This window comes from Silurus aristotelis, assembly GCF_946808225.1.
Source record: "Silurus aristotelis genome assembly, chromosome: 25".
In the NCBI taxonomy this organism is placed as follows: domain Eukaryota; kingdom Metazoa; phylum Chordata; class Actinopteri; order Siluriformes; family Siluridae; genus Silurus; species Silurus aristotelis.
In genome coordinates, this window is record NC_139598.1 from 1,209,197 (window position 1) to 1,225,012 (window position 15,816).

General features: G+C 38.0%; 3 protein-coding genes across 5 annotated transcripts in view; 2 read left to right on the forward strand and 1 right to left on the reverse strand.

The window, feature by feature from the left end:
* The first annotated feature begins 547 nt into the window (after window positions 1-547).
* Window positions 548-10,769, forward strand: hgd (homogentisate 1,2-dioxygenase). The gene is made up of 14 exons (XM_083529412.1): window positions 548-743; window positions 1,347-1,418; window positions 2,585-2,673; window positions 3,306-3,411; window positions 3,504-3,563; window positions 3,691-3,782; window positions 4,744-4,778; window positions 4,909-4,988; window positions 5,475-5,574; window positions 5,657-5,781; window positions 8,040-8,144; window positions 9,228-9,354; window positions 9,559-9,740; window positions 10,481-10,769. Exons 1-14 carry the CDS (start codon window positions 729-731, stop codon window positions 10,622-10,624), a joined length of 1,332 nt encoding a protein of 443 aa, XP_083385538.1. The 5' UTR covers window positions 548-728; the 3' UTR covers window positions 10,625-10,769.
* On the reverse strand, window positions 7,956-13,302 carry ndufb4 (NADH:ubiquinone oxidoreductase subunit B4). Its single transcript, XM_083529442.1, has 3 exons — window positions 13,086-13,302; window positions 11,802-11,945; window positions 7,956-10,914 (listed from the first exon to the last, which is right to left on the reverse strand). Exons 1-3 carry the CDS (start codon window positions 13,260-13,262, stop codon window positions 10,852-10,854), a joined length of 384 nt encoding a protein of 127 aa, XP_083385568.1. The 5' UTR covers window positions 13,263-13,302; the 3' UTR covers window positions 7,956-10,851.
* Window positions 13,303-13,693: 391 nt separating this feature from the next.
* Window positions 13,694-15,816, forward strand: part of ropn1l (rhophilin associated tail protein 1-like) — a 6,593-nt gene continuing 4,470 nt past the window's right edge. The window contains exons 1-3 of one of the 3 annotated variants that reach the window (XM_083529569.1): window positions 13,694-13,837; window positions 14,963-15,098; window positions 15,389-15,512. In XM_083529569.1, coding sequence (XP_083385695.1) covers window positions 14,968-15,098; window positions 15,389-15,512 — 255 coding nt within the window. In that variant the 5' untranslated portion in view covers window positions 13,694-13,837; window positions 14,963-14,967. Of the gene's footprint in view, window positions 13,838-14,957; window positions 15,099-15,388; window positions 15,513-15,816 lie in introns of all 3 variants that reach the window. The other 2 variants (XM_083529568.1, XM_083529570.1) reach the window with 2 other exon arrangements.

Consider the following 15,816-nt stretch of genomic DNA (forward strand, 5'->3'; position numbering starts at 1 on the left):
CCTCTTGAACTGCTCTGAGATGAACAAGAAAACTCCAACTAGTGAAGAACATTTTTAGCAGTTATACAGGAGACACTGCAAAGTATTTCGTCTGACTGTTTGGAGAAATGAACTGTCCAGATGCAGAGTGTGTGTAAAAATGAATTGGAACATCTGGATATTTATAAATATGTTTGGTTGAAGTACATCTACATATCTTTACATTACCGAGTTTGGTGAATGGAAACATGCATGTGTCTCTCAAAAACCACAACTCCTTGTTTCCACACTTTTAACACACACTGTATCTGCTGAAGAACTAGACAGCAGGCTTAGTACTAGACTGAATATTTAATTTATGCATGTGTTTATTTAGAAGATAAAAAAACTAATCTGGCATTAATGTATGTTAAAAACACATCATGAGACGTGACTGTGATCAGGAATTGTCCTGTGTTGTCAGAGTTTATCTTGGCTTCCAGTGAAGACATTTGTTTGCACACCTCTATCTTCTCCACCCACCAAAAAAAAAAACCTGCTGACGTCACGTGCAGTCTGAGATTAATTAAACCCATATTGAGAAAAGCATAAATTGAGCCTCTCTCTCTCTCTCTCTCTCTCTTTCTCTCTCTATTTGGAGCTGATGTGAGAGGTAGGAAGAAGTCTCAGACTGCTAAAGTTCCTCTTTTAGGGATTTTATTTTGTGTGTAAAGTTTATAAGTGACTTTTCTTCTAATCAAGCGCGCGCGATGGCCGGTCTGAAGGTGAGTCACGAGCTGCATATTTGCATCTATGTATTTAGGCATTATAATCTTCCTGCACGGTGTGTGTGTGTTTAAATATAATGTGTTTGAAGGATTTGGTTGGGGCGTTCCTGGTTAGCCAATCAGAACGCAAGAAAAACATCCGCAGCCCAGATGTTTTCTGCTCGCGCTGAACTTCCAGCTCGATGCAGAAATCGATACGAATATATATGCTGTATATATTTCTGCACATATTAGAATTTTTTTTAATTTGCAATAGTTTTTTTGTGAGTTTCTCTCAAGTTTGCATGATGTAGAAATTCCCGTTTTCTCTTTTCCTCTTTATTGGTAATTTTGCGTGTTAAAAACCAGCGAATGAAACCAAATGATTAGTTTTTATAGCTAAAACTGTATCTGGAACGTGCTCCATGTTCTAACTCCTTTGGTGCACTTTGTCCAGCCCCCTTCTCCAAATGCAGATGCAGCATGACTCAGCTCAAATCTTGCCCCTATCGACCCCCGTGCATGCTTTTGCCCCAACCAACATGCCTACAGTAAAACCGGTACAAAGTTTGTGCGATGTGCATTTTATATAATTCTCTTAATGTTGCGTTCCATTTTTAGTACCTGACTGGTTTTGGGAACGAGTTTGCCTCTGAGGATCCTCACTGTCCTGGAGCTCTACCTGAAGGACAGGTAACTGGTTCACAAACAAACTGAATAGAGATAAAAATCTCTGTTGTTCCACTGTATAAAGCCTCATAACTCAAAGCCAGAAACCAACACCGTCTGAATAATTTTACAAGCATACTGAAAAAACACACAAAGGGGAACATTACCATGGGACACTTGAAGGGGGTAAATACTTACGCACGACACCAAGACACTGTATTAATAAGTTTGGAAAAACATTTAAATGTCATGTTTGCCTGTTCATCTGTCTTGTAAGTGATTATATGTTTAGTCTATTTGTGTGTTTATATAAATTCCAGTAAACCAACACATTATTAGTGTTATTGGTCATTAACACATTATACAGTAGGTTTACTGGTTGGTGCTATTTTGTGTTTTGTGCATCTGTCCTACACTGTCTTTTTATTGTCTCTAACTGTCTTTTGTCTCCATGCAATTTATGGGGCGAGGACATGTAGCGCTGTATTTTCCATGTAGCTCTGTGTTCTCTGTGTAGCTCTGTGTTCTCTCTGTATCTCTGTGTTCTATATGAAGCTCTGTGTTCTATATGTAGCTCTGTATTCTCTATGTAGCTCTGTGTTCTCTATGTAGCTCTGTATTTCCTATGTAGCTCTGTATTCTCTGTGTAGCTCTGTATTCTTTATGTAGCTCTGTGTTCTCTATGTAGCTCTGTGTTCTCTATGTAGCTCTGTGTTCTCTATGTAGCTCTGTATTTCCTATGTAGCTCTGTATTCTCTGTGTAGCTCTGTATTCTTTATGTAGCTCTGTGTTCTCTATGTAGCTCTGTGTTCTCTATGTAGCTCTATATTTCCTATGTAGCCCTGTATTCTTTGTGTAGCTCTGTATTCTTTATGTAGCTCTGTGTTCTCTATGTAGCTCTGTGTTCTCTATGTAGCTTTATGTTTTATGTAGCACCAAGGTTCTGGATTACCGTCTCATTCCACTGTGTACTGCATCAGCTATCTGGTTGAAATGACAATTTAAGTGTCTTGATTTGAACTTCATTTTGGCCCCGCCCACTTTACTCTAGATGAAGGTTATATAGAATTAGTCTTATGCTCTTTGGCTCTAGATCTGAATTCCTGTCAAGCTGACATGTGTGTAAATATTTAAGTATTCTACAAATAAAACAGATTATTATTATAATAATAATTATTATTTTTTTACAGAACAGTCCTCAGGTGTGTCCATATGGACTTTATGCTGAGCAGCTCTCAGGCTCCGCCTTCACCTGCCCACGAGGAACCAATCAGAGAAGGTACATCACTAAGATAATCACACTCTTGGTGTCACCCAGATGAGGAGGGGTTTCCCTTTCGAGTCTGGTTCCTCTTAAGGTTTCTTCCTGATACCATCTAAGGGAGTTTTTCCTCACCACAGTTCCCCCAGGCTGCTCTTTAGGGAAAAATAAACATAATGCACTTATATTTAGATTTTTGTTATATAATTCTTATATTCTGTAAAGCTGTTTTTAGACAATGTCCACCGTAAAAAAAAAAAAAACAGTACACGGGACTAAGTAGGACCTCAGTAGCTCGACGGGAAGTCTGTCAGGATATATAACCAGCACAGGAACTTGTTCATCTTAATTACAGTTATTCATTATTAGCTGTTATTATAGTCATATTCATTCATATTAATAGTAATGTAAAAGAATTGTGAAAATGATTGGTTAAATGAATGCTGAAATTGTTTGTAGCCACGCCCACAGTTTAGCGCATAGAAATGAGGGAAGTCTGTTTTTAATGTAAATAAATGTTTTAATTTTTTAAGCATGTTATGAAAGTGTTTTTTCCTGAGTGAATTCCACAGTGTGTGTGTGTGTGTGTGTGTGTGTGTGTGTGTGTGTGTGTGTGTGTGTGTGTGTGTGTGTGTACTGTATAATTTCAGTTGGCTGTACCGGATTCTACCTTCTGTTCAGCACAAACCCTTCACTCCCATCACCTGTGGAAACCTGACTGAAGACTGGAATGAAGTGGAACCTGAACCCAATCAGGTATATATATATATATATATAATTGACTCCTGTAGGTGGTCGGTGACTTCTAATGGATCTGTTTTTAATCTGATTTCTTCTAATCACAAAAGCTCCGTTGGATGCCGTTCACCATCACCAATGCAGTGGAGAAGATGGTGGATTTTGTGGGGGTATGTTTCAGTCAAATGCTTTTCTTCTCTCTTGTGCTTCAGCCACACAGCTGTGTGTGTGTGTGTATGTGTGTGTGTGTGTGTGTGTGTGTGTGTGTGTGTGTATGTTTAATTCTTTTTGTTTTAGGGTCTGAGCACAATCTGTGGTGCAGGAGACTCGAAATCTCGAAATGGGATCGCCATCCACATCTACACCTGCAACACCTCTATGATTGACAGGTCAGAATTTACTGCATTTCTGCCATTCAACTTCAGGATCTTATCATCATCATCATCATCATCATCATCATCATCATCATCATCATCATCATCATCATCATCATCATCATCATCGTCATCCTGCAGTGTTCAGTGTTTAACTATAACTGTGTCTCTTAAAATTATGGATCATTATATAATATCTTACATAAAATTTTATTTCATTTGAGTTGTATATTTGAGCTGTTCACTATAAATATTTTCTTAAAGCAGATTTACAGAAATTAATTATTTAACCAATATTAATTTATTGTTTTTAGTATTATAATAAATATAATGATGTTATGATTTAATGGAATGACTTTAATATATATATATTGCATTGTACACTTAATTATAAGATTTTACATTTATGGTTATTTTGATATTTAATCACTTATTTTACAAGTGTGTAGAAAGGTAATAGCAAGAAAGTTGTAAAATATCGAAATATAAAAATTCAGTCGATAACAGAGATATATATAAATAAATATGAAGTAAATATATGAAATAAAAGTATATGAAAAATATATATTAACATAATTATAACACAAGTATATATATATAATAATACATTTAAAAATAAAAATGTATCTATTTATTCATCATATGATAATTTTTGTTAAACAGAAATCTGCTCTTTATTAAAGTGTTTGCAGTAGAATATAAAGAACGCTGTAGCACTCGACTCTGGACAGACATGGTGTCCTTGGGACGTTGTTTATCAGGTGTTCAGAGATGAATAAAGGTGTTTATACACGAATAACATCAGTGTAATTGAAATAAAAGAAATCCCTAATAAACACTGGTGAAAGAGGAGGTCATGTGATGTGAAAGAGCTTTTAAAAAAGTGTGATGGATTAAAAATCTCCTGTGATGTTCCTAAATACAAAAAGGTTTTGGTGAAATAACATGAAAATCACAGAAATGTTTTTATTTCTAGGTGCTTCCAGAACTCGGATGGAGATTTTCTCATCGGTACGTTTCCATAATGTAGTCGTGTCACTCATGCTCCAAAAAGTGTCTTCTTCTGCTTCTTCTTTTTCTTCTGCTTCTTCTTCCTCTTCTTCTTCTTAATCCTGAAGTTTGTTGTTCGATGTGTTTTTAGTTCCACAAAAAGGTAAACTCTTGGTCGCCACCGAGTTTGGAAAGATGATGGTGAAGCCGAATGAGATCTGCGTCATTCAGGTGGGTCTGGATTCTGGAATCTGATTGGTCAGAAGGTGTTGGTTATATTTCTTTGTAACAGTAGTGATGCTGCAAGTTATGGGTACGTCATCGTTCACAGGGATGTGCACACCTGATGCTTGACGTAGTAAATAGAAAGAAATCGTTTTCTGTGATTTATAAAACATTTGTGGAAGGAGTCTCCAGTGTCAGTGCTGCAGTGTTATGTATTCTGCCACCTTCTGGACGGAGGAGAAAACTGTAACATGACAAGCTGTGTGTTTGTTGGTCTTGAGAGAAAAAGAGAGAGGCTAATGAGGAACATTTATAGCTGCTATAACGTAAGCGGAAACAGGAAGTAACGTCAAACGTACCAATAAACAGATTAAAGCTTCAACCTGTCGTTCTGTATAAAAGAGAATTCGCAGTATTTATTCTTCAGGTTTTTTTTCTTCTCATCACATCTTTAATAGTATTAAAATTCTTGTGTCCTCTGCCATGCTTTAGCACGGGATCCGTTTCAGCGTGGACGTGTTTGGCGAGAGCAGAGGCTACGTCCTGGAGGTTTACGGCGCTCACTTCGAGCTGCCTGATCTCGGACCTATAGGTATCGCTTCTGTTCGGTTTCTCTAATAATGACTGTAATCATTTTATTCTCCAGCGTTAACATTTCTTGTGCTCCATTTCAGGAGCGAATGGACTCGCCAATCCCAGAGACTTCCTGACTCCCGTGGCTTGGTTTGAAGATCGTACTGTAGCCACTGGTTACACCATCATCAACAAGTACCAGGGAAAGCTGTTCTCCTGTCAGCAGGTACGTTACTGTTAGGGGAAAAAAGCATTTTCATTATAAATATACACTGTATAGATAAAAGTTTGTGGACTCCTGAGCATATGATTGAGCACCTGAGACACCTGAGCAAATGATCCCATTCCACATGTAGTCCTTATTTGCTGTTATAATGAGCTCCACTCTTCTGGGAAGATGTTCCACTAAACTTCATTCAGCTACAAGTGTGTTAGTAAAGTCAGGTAGTGATGTAGGTGAGGAAGCCTCATCCTAAAGGTGCTCAATAGAGCTCTATACTAGGAGATCTTCTACTCCAAGCCATGTGAAGCAGATCTTCATGGAGCAGGCTTTGTGCACAGGGGAATTGTTACGCTGGAGAAGGTTGGGGTCTCCTCGCTCAAAGACAATGTCCTGTACAATTGTGTGTCTCCGACAGTTTGAGGAAGAACCACATCTGGAAAGGGAAAATCAGACTTTTGTCCACGGAACCTATTCTTCTTCTTCCCCCCAAAAACCCGTACAGTAATAAAGGAGCAGCGAGTTTCCCGTTTCACTAATCTTTATCTTATAATTACGCTTAATTAGAGGACGTCGGAATCATTCGCGTTTTCACGGCGTAAGTCTTTCCATCTGGAAAGCGTTTCCTGAGCCGAGCGTTCCGTTTCAGCAGATTTTCCTCGGGAAATGATTTCCGAGATTCCTGTTGCGTGTGTAATTGGGACGACGTGCGACGGGAGGAATTTATTTATGGTGAGAGGGATGAGATCTTTATTCCTCCCCTGCGTCTGAGGCTGGAATTTTTTTTTAGGGCGAATTCATTTTTACTATTAATATGATTATTGTTTGTCAGGTAATCTCCCCCCCCCCCCCCCCCCTCTTCCTCTGTCCTTACTGAAATATATCAATATGAAAATATCTTCCTATGTGAGGTTGTTGCTTGTAGGACGGCGTGTGGAGGGAGACGCCGATGTCTCGTCCCGCTGTTCTGCTTTCCAGCTGAGCGCCGAAATTGCTCGAATTAACTTATTATTTGCTTGACTGGGCCAATCTGTTTGTGTTTTGTGTGTACGAGGGTCTTTTTTTTCTCTGTTTTAATCAAGTCTGGTGGAGTTATCCTGCAAGCAGTAATGTCTGTGAGATTACAAACCTCAGGGTCCAGGAAGCTCCCAGGGTGTGAGGAGAGAATGTCTTTGTGAGAATGTATGTAACTGTAAAAAAAAAAATAAAAAAGAAAAGGAAAGAGTGAGAAACACACACACACACACACACACACACACACACACACACACACACACACACACACACACACACACACACACACATTGCTCTTTAAGTGTGTATTTATTTGTGCTGTAGGTTCTGTGTGTGTGTGTGTGTGTGTGAGGGTCAGGACTGCAGGTAGTCTTGGCTGTAATGAATTATATTGATTTTACAGCCACCATTCAGCGTCTCATCACGAGAACGTTTTCAGCGGCGGACTTTATAAAATTGCTGGTTTTCTTCTTCTGCTTTTTCTTTTCATTTTAACCGTCACAATGAAGAAATATCTCCAGTATAAAACCACTCCACAATTCCATTCCTGGCAGAAAAATAGAAGTTCGTAAAAAAAAAAAAAAAAAATACAATAAAAAAATAAATAAATAAACAAGGACAAAAGGAGAAAGTTTTACTCGGAGCATCATGTCGACGTGTTAAAAAAAAAAAAAAAAAAAAAAGGAACGAAGGTTTTACACGTGTGCGGTATGCGTACGTATAACTTTATAATTACAGCCATATACAAGTTCTGCGCAGAAGAAAGAAGGAATGGATGATAAATAAAATAAAGAGATTTGATAATAAATAAATAAACTGCAAAAGATGCAGAAAGAAAGAACGAGAGGGTGAGGGGAATAGCATTTAACACACAAGAAGAAACATGGATAGATGGATGGATAGATAGAGGGATGGAAGAAAGGAAGGAGGGTAGGTAAGAAGGAAGGAAAGAAGGAATTGAGGATGGATGGACAGAAAAACAGTCAAAGATAAAATGTCAAAGAAAGAAAGAAAGAAAGTAAGAAAGAAAGAAAGACCAAACAAAGAAAGACAGACAAAAGCATGGGGGTGGTGGTGGTCTTCTTTTTATTTATTTTAAACAATCCCAGAGAAGAAAAATACATTTATGCAAACAAAAAGAAATAACCGCCAGTAAATGTTAAATGTTTTAAGTGTGTGTTGATGTTGTATGTAAATCGAAGTCTCCTGCAGGTTCCACGTGTCTCCATGCTTCTTGTTTTTGCCTGTAGGACTTTTCACCTTTTAACGTGGTGGCGTGGCACGGAAACTACGCTCCCTACAAATACAACCTGGAGAACTTTATGGTCATCAACTGTGTGGCTTTCGACCACGCTGTGAGTAACAACACCTTCACTGCAGATTTCAGAGCAAAATGTCATTCTTTTTAGCAGCAGTGTCCAACAAAGGTTGTGGCCCAAAATGTAAAGCTATGGAAATAAACATGTGAGAAATCCAAATAGTTGTATTGAATAAAATTGAGAATTTGTAATAAATCATGGAAAACGTTAAAACAATTTACAATCATTTGAATTGAATTGAGAAAAAAAGAGACAGTTCTCTGTTATTTCACTAGGGGGCAGTATTAGAGTCTTAAACTCAATCTACTTCAAAAACGTGCTAAATGGTAACAATGTGATTCTTCATGAGCAAAACTAATATATCGAATTAAACATTTCACACAGGATTCATTTTATAACATTATTTTTTTTTTTTACAACATTAAACTCCAGGTTTTGTGATGTGACATTTGAGTTACTTCACATTGTTCATTTATTAATTCATGTTAATTTAATTATTGCCTTCACTATTGTTCTTTAATCTGCATTTGTGAGAGGAGATTTAATCCCTGGTTTTATTCATGTCCGATATTTTATATTAATTTTCGCCTCTAATCTGACGTTCAAGAAATCCAATCCCAAGTCTTGCATCAACTCAGCGCTCCTATTTATATATATATGGCCTGTAGGAGGCGCTCTTAGCCAGTAGGAACTGACCTGTAGACAGGCTCAAAAATAGTGTTGCTAATCTGAATCTAATCCAGTCTAATCTAATGTGGCAAGTTATCTAAGTCAAGTTTGATGGATTTAATCCGCAATTATCTTTTTCCGGGAAACATGAAAACCTTCTGGAGTTAATGAGAAGGTCCACATGCACATTATTTGAAGATAAACAGGTGTGTGTGTGTGTGTGTGTGTGTAATGTTACAATCAAAACATTTATATTCACACAGAAAATGATTCAGTTTAATCCAGTTTGATTTGTTTTTCATTGTCACAATGCAGCACTAAATGTCCCTCATGGCAGAGTGAAGGATTTTATTGTGCGTGTTTGTAAATGCAAAAGAGCAGAACTTGTCTTCACGATGTTCTAACACGATGTTCTTCATTCTCCTGTTGCTGTATTTCTGATTCCTCCAGGATCCTTCCATTTTCACCGTCCTGACGGCCAAATCCACTCGTCCCGGCGTGGCTATTGCGGATTTTGTGATCTTCCCACCTCGTTGGGGAGTCGCCGATCACACCTTCAGACCCCCGTATTATCACAGTGAGTCTAAAGACCTGATTCTTCTGCACGTGAGAATCAGGAGTTGTGATCACACGCACCCATGAGATGTGTGATGTTGATAATCTGAACATTATTGCCTAAATTCTACTCATTAATTCAATCACTTGCTGTGTAAAACTTCTAACATACCCAGGTTCAGGTTAGCGACTGCAGCGTTACAGCGCCCCCCTGTGTGTGTTTTAGGGAACTGCATGAGCGAGTTCATGGGATTAATAAAGGGTCACTATGAGGCAAAGGAGGAAGGTTTCCAGGCTGGAGGAGCGAGTCTTCACAGCATGATGACTCCTCACGGCCCCGATGCTGACTGCTTCAACAAGAACAGCACAGACAAGCTCAAACCCGAGAGAGTCGCTGAGGGAACCATGGTATATTAGTGTACACACACACACACACACACACACACACACACACACACACAGCAGATCCTAAACTCAAGACCTTTCTCCACACTCTGCTACACAAAGCCTTTCTCAACATTTTCCTGCCTCCCCCCACACACACACACACAAACACTCACCCATCAACCCATCATAATTCAACAAGCTCCGAGTTGATGATTAGCAGTGACCTCGTGGTAAATCTTTCTACGGCCCATTTCAGCTTCGCTCATCGATAATCAGACCCATTAATAAAAGCTTCCTCAAAGCCCTCGACGAGACCAAATCAATAATTTACATGCAAGAATAAACAAAGTTCATAATAGGCATTCGTTAACAAGGTCACGTGAGAATAGCATGTGTTTTACTCTGGAGATCTGCGAGTCCGTTGGTTCTTCGTGGTTTTATTATTAATTTCAAGCTGATGTTTTGGACTCTTTCGCTGTAGACTGACTGCCTGATACACACCTGATATAAGCCTTTTTATTAAATGATACCTATGCAAAAAAAAAAAACAACAGGGCCCCCTAGTGGACTGGAGGGCATTACCTTCCAAATAAGAGAAGAAACCACTCAGCTCATCCATGAAGTTTTCTAAAGTTGCAGACTACAAAAGAGTCAAAATCTGGTTTATTAAAAAAAAAACTTTTTTTCCGTTTGAATAAATCTGCAGGAAATCTGTCCAGCAGCTCTGATGTCATATTTTCTCCTCCACTCTCATGTCACAGGCCTTCATGTTCGAGTCGTCCTTCAGCATGGCGGTCACTAAGTGGGGGCTTGAGACGTGCCAGTGTCTGGACAAAACTTACTACAAATGCTGGGAGCCTCTGAAGAAACACTTCAACCCAAACTGGAAACCTGGCAGCATGTAAACAGGCTTTAATTCTCCACCGTTATTACCCTGGAGCCATGTTTTCTCCTCGTCCTATATTTGATTATATACACAGACTGCATGGGAAATCTTACAGTGTAGACGTGTGGAGTTTCAATAAAATCAAACCTGACATGAAAGAAAAACAGCTGCTTTTCACTTATTGTTTCATTGATAATGTTTATTTATAGTTACATGTACAATGTGAGACGGCAGTTGAAGCAGAGGTCAGTAGGAGAGTCTGTACGGGCGTTTGTACGTCCCATCCTTTATCTTCTGCTCACGTTTATCCTGAAATGACAAAAAAAAATAAAAAAAGTCCCGTAAACATCAGTAATGAGGAAAAACGATGAATCCAAGGACACGTGAAGGTCATTTTTCATCAAGCACCAAAATTATTACATTACAATTCAGACATCACCGATCAAATTGATCCAGGTCTCCAACTTTAAATTAATTACACTCAGTCCAGGTGTGAAGAGTGGATTGTGATTGGCTGGAAGGAGTTCAGGTGTGAATAGTGGATTGTGATTGGCTGGAAGTCCAGTTCCATCCAGAGTGAGACGGTTTCCTAATAATCTCACTGAGCTCCATGGAGGAGTTTAGCATGTGGTGGAACTTCTATGATGAATATGGGGTTTTTTATAAATGGCTCCAACATTTTCATTATTAGTAAACACACAGTTCAGACAGTTTCTCTCACTGTAAATAAATATAATGTTCTGGCACTACTTTATCTCTGGGTGTGATTCAGAGCAGCAGAATTTCATTTTATACATATATAAGAAAGAGAATTTTTTTTGAGTTATTTTGATTCATTCAGTCATCAAAATATCAATAAAGCTTGAACTTGTCAATGTTGGGAAGTGACCATGGAGAAAAACGCCATTATAGTGCTTCACCTCAGGACCTACTTCTCCTCCACATCGTGCACGAACACCCATAACAGCCTTTCAGCCCAAAAACCACCACCACACCAAGCATTTGTTCATTTTTCTCATCACTACTGTTATCACGCTGCCCGAGCCGGGTTTTTATACTTCAACCAATCAGATTTGAGAACCGCGCTCCTCCATGCTACCCTTTTCTTTCATTTTGAGGTTTTATAAAAAGACAATAAAAATAATTCGCATGGGAACAAAACAACCACCGTGCTGTTTATTTTAAACACGACTCACGCGGTCAGCCTTCAGAACGTAGCACAGAATAATGAGTGGAGCGACGCCGATCAGACCGGTGATCAGGGAGGATTTCGGTGTTGGCCTGAAGTGATTATACATCTCAGTACGAGCGTAGGTCCATCTCGTGAGGGCCGGGTCCTCCTACAAAGCAAAAACGGAAAAAAAAAACAACCATTATATGATCCAATTATTCAAACCATGGACTAATTATTACACACTGATTCTCCTGCATTCAGTTCGAACCCTGCAATCAGCTGAACTGATTTCTAAATATCGGCATCGGCCAGAGAAAAACCCATAATCGGTCGACCTCTGGCTTTAAATCACTCGTCATCAACAACCAATCACTGACCACACACACGTTCTCAATGACCAATCGTTGAGAAAGTTTTTCTCATCCACCTCTAAATCACTCCTACAAATATTAAAAGTTTATATTCGGGCTGCAACAATTCCTCTAGTAATTCGATTACACACAATTCGGAGTCACTATTACTGAGCCATGACACGCTAAACTCTCACGTTTTTAAAGGACCTGGCGATAAAAACAGGGAGACAAGAAAACCGCATTGCGATACTGTACGAGATTTAATACATAAATACACGAGTGAGAATAATAACGAGTTTCGTTAAATAGTTTCCAATAACCTGCTCTACAGAGCCACTGCAGGGAAACGCAATGTAGTTGTATTTTGATGTAATATGGCTATTAAATGTACTAAATGGGTTTAGATTTGACTGATATTCTTTTATGCAATTTCAGTAATAAAAACGTAGAATTTCTAAAAAAGAAATACAAGCTACATGTTCATTTGAAGAGACCTTTATATTTTCTCTTTTATAGTATTGCTTTTTAATAAAGGAAAACCACTTCTTATTCGATTACTCGATTAATCGATGGAAATAATCGTTAGAATACCCGATTATTAAAAGTCTTGTAATTTGTACTGCTAAAAAAAATACGCAAATGATCAAATAACGCCACCTAGTGACTTCCAGAGACGCTGTGAACAGTTACTATTGTTTATATTTTCCACTTAAACACATCAGTGCATTTGCCTGCAACGCAAACTAGCATCAAGGTCACTCTCTGCTTACTGGCAAATTAGCTTCATTATTATACACATTATATCTATATTATGAATTATCCTTAAATCCACTCATTAAATCATTAAAAAATTCCCCGAAACCCCCAGTCGTGTTATTATTTTTATTTATTTTCTTTACAGTGTTTATTTCCATAAGCTAGTCAGGACGCTAGCAAACCCCCTCAGTACTCACAATCAACTCCTTCCGCAGAGGATTGTTCAGCTGGATCTGATACTGCATCTTCAGCTGGGACCTGAGCGTCGCTCTCCCCTGCTCCGACCGCCGATACTCGGGCGAGACGTTAAAATACTCTGCCGGGTCCAGTGTTTTTGGACGCGTCGCTAAAGGTGCCTCCTTGTAGTCCGCCATGTTTGCGGGGCGGAACGCGGATAAAAACACGGACGGAAACACGGAGCGATTTGTTTGGTGCACGCAGACTCGCGCTCGTGCACTCGTGTGCACGCGCGACACCGACAAATAATAAAAATAAAAAAATCTATAAATGAACAAAATATTCCGTATTATTTTCACAGTATGAACCTTTTTTTTTATTCAACCAGGTATTATTTATTTAAAATAAAATACAAATCAAGCATTTATAACGATCTCTCATGGAATTAACACAACACGAAACAATCTTTTTTATAAATCTTTAAAATATTTTTTCTTTAAATATTACATGTTTTGTACTCGTCTCAATTATTAGACAAAACAATCATATAAAAATCATAAATGCACCTTGTAGATATTTGTTCATTTATTAACGGCGGAAAAACACATTGACGTCATTTCCTTTTCTCGACTCCAGGAGACGTCGTGTATAGTGTTGCTATAGAAACGGGACACGCTTCTATTAACATAAAAGCAGTCCATTGGATTTGTACCATAAAACATAGCGATCCGATTTTTTTCCCTGAACAAAATCTTTATTTTCTTGAAGTTTGGTGAGTTTTATTGAGATTTTTTGAATTAGCGTTTAGTTTGAAGGCAGCTGTTAGCTTAAAAGCTAGCTGTAGCTATGCTAATTGAATAATTATACGCATCTGTTTTGGGGGAAAAAAGTTTGTCTGTTATTGACACTGATTCGTAGTTTACTGCTGAAAAGGTTTATTTAACCCTTTATATTTATTATCATTTTTAGGCATTTTTTCTAAATTAAAATGAATTTATTAGAGAGTTCTGAGTAACCAATCAGATCCAAGCTTTGCAGGTTATATGACATTTTTATTACAAGGAATAAAAATATAAAGAAAATACAATCCCATCCCAATAATAGTTTTATGTATTTGACATTATCTATGGTATAAATGAGCACATTAACAACGTTATTCAGTGTTTGCACTAATAAATAACATTGAAATATAATTATATTTATAAAATTACATACAATTTCTTGTCTTTTTTAATTAACGTGGTTTATTATTATTAACATTTGTAAACATCAACAGTTGACATTTTTAATACTATTTGAAATCAAATGGCTGCTTGGTAAAATAATGTATAAAATTATATTTTATAAAAATAAAATATATATCAATAAAACTGTCTATATCAATAAAAAAATTGGCACAAATTAAATTGATTAAATAAAATTCAAATAAAGAAAATATTTATTAAATACAATTGTTAAACAACCAAATGTTGTTGTCAACATTTGTTTACATTTGTTAGACCCTATTTGTGTGTGTGTGTGTGTGTGTGTGTGTGTGTGTGTGTGTGTTTTTTTTACATATAATATTTAAGTATTTGCGGTACCGAGCGAGCAGCCACAGTGACACTGCGCTAACTCTCGTTTCATTGGTGGAGATTTAACAAATTTGCGGTCCGCCACTTAATACGTTCTTGAGAAAACTCCGATTTGAACTGTGTTCCATGCGTAAAAAGGATTGCATTCGGTAAACGTGTGCACTTAAACCAAAAGCCCTGTATCTGAACCGGTTATACAGAATTCCTGTACCGTTACTCCCCTAATATTGAAGAATATGAACACAGGAGGTGATCTGAATTTATGATCGATATCTGAAAGTCAGTAATGTTCTCTTACAGTCGTGATTCTTTTCTCAGGACAGGAGTTATGCCTCTCTCGGAAAGGATGTATTGTGCTCAGCAGATCAACATCCCGCCTGCGCTGCCTGATATCCTCAAACAGTTCACTAAAGCTGCTATCAGAACACAGCCGCCAGATGTGCTGCAGTGGGCTGCTGCGTGAGTCTGATAGTTTATTAAAAATTCATCTAAAAATACAAACATCAATACATATTGATACAAAACATGAAATTTTCCCTTCACTTGAACTACAAGATTTTGTAATGCATTCATTTCCACATTTCACCTTTTTTGGCTCCAATTCCTTCGTAACGTCACGTAAAAGAGCAAAGAATCAATAATAATGTCATCATTAATAAAACTCTCTACAGCTTTATATGATTTTTTTTGCTGATGTTTGACTGCTGGATGACGTTTTAATCACCGCCGCTGCTGTTTGTGTTTTCCAGCTATTTCTCAGCGCTCTCAGAAGGTGAACCTCTTCCAGTCACAGACAGGCTGGAAACCTCCGCAACAACTCAGAAGACGGGCTGCACGCTCACTCCAGGTCTCCTCAAAGTCCTGCACAAACAGGTTTGTCTCATACAGTACCATCCGTCCTGATGTTTAACTGCTGGTGAACCAGATGCTGATGCTGAGGATGATCTTCTACAAGAACATGAGATTACTGTGGATGGAAACCATAAAGGTGGCTTTGGAAACTCCATCCATCCATCCATCCATCCATCCATCTATCCATAATTAACTATACCTATCTAATTTACATATATTACAGTCCAAATCCATCTTAATGGTCCTTGAGATAAACCTTTCACAGTAACCTCATGGATCTCCAGCCTGTTCATGTGGGGAAGATCCTCAGCAGCAGTGTATGGTT

Excerpts from the sequence above, each read along its gene's own strand:
- hgd (XM_083529412.1), top strand. Across the intron at positions 2,674-3,305 it reads CGAGGAACCAATCAGAGAAG|TTGGCTGTACCGGATTCTAC; the intron begins GTACATCACTAA and ends GTATAATTTCAG. Across the intron at positions 4,779-4,908 it reads GGATGGAGATTTTCTCATCG|TTCCACAAAAAGGTAAACTC; the intron begins GTACGTTTCCAT and ends ATGTGTTTTTAG.
- ndufb4 (XM_083529442.1), bottom strand. The coding sequence starts at position 13,262 with ATGGCGGACTACAAGGAGGCACCTTTAGCGACGCGTCCAAAAACACTG. Across the intron at positions 11,946-13,085 it reads CTCTGCGGAAGGAGTTGATT|GAGGACCCGGCCCTCACGAG; the intron begins GTGAGTACTGAG and ends TTTGCTTTGTAG. Across the intron at positions 10,915-11,801 it reads ACGTTCTGAAGGCTGACCGC|GATAAACGTGAGCAGAAGAT; the intron begins GTGAGTCGTGTT and ends TTGTCATTTCAG.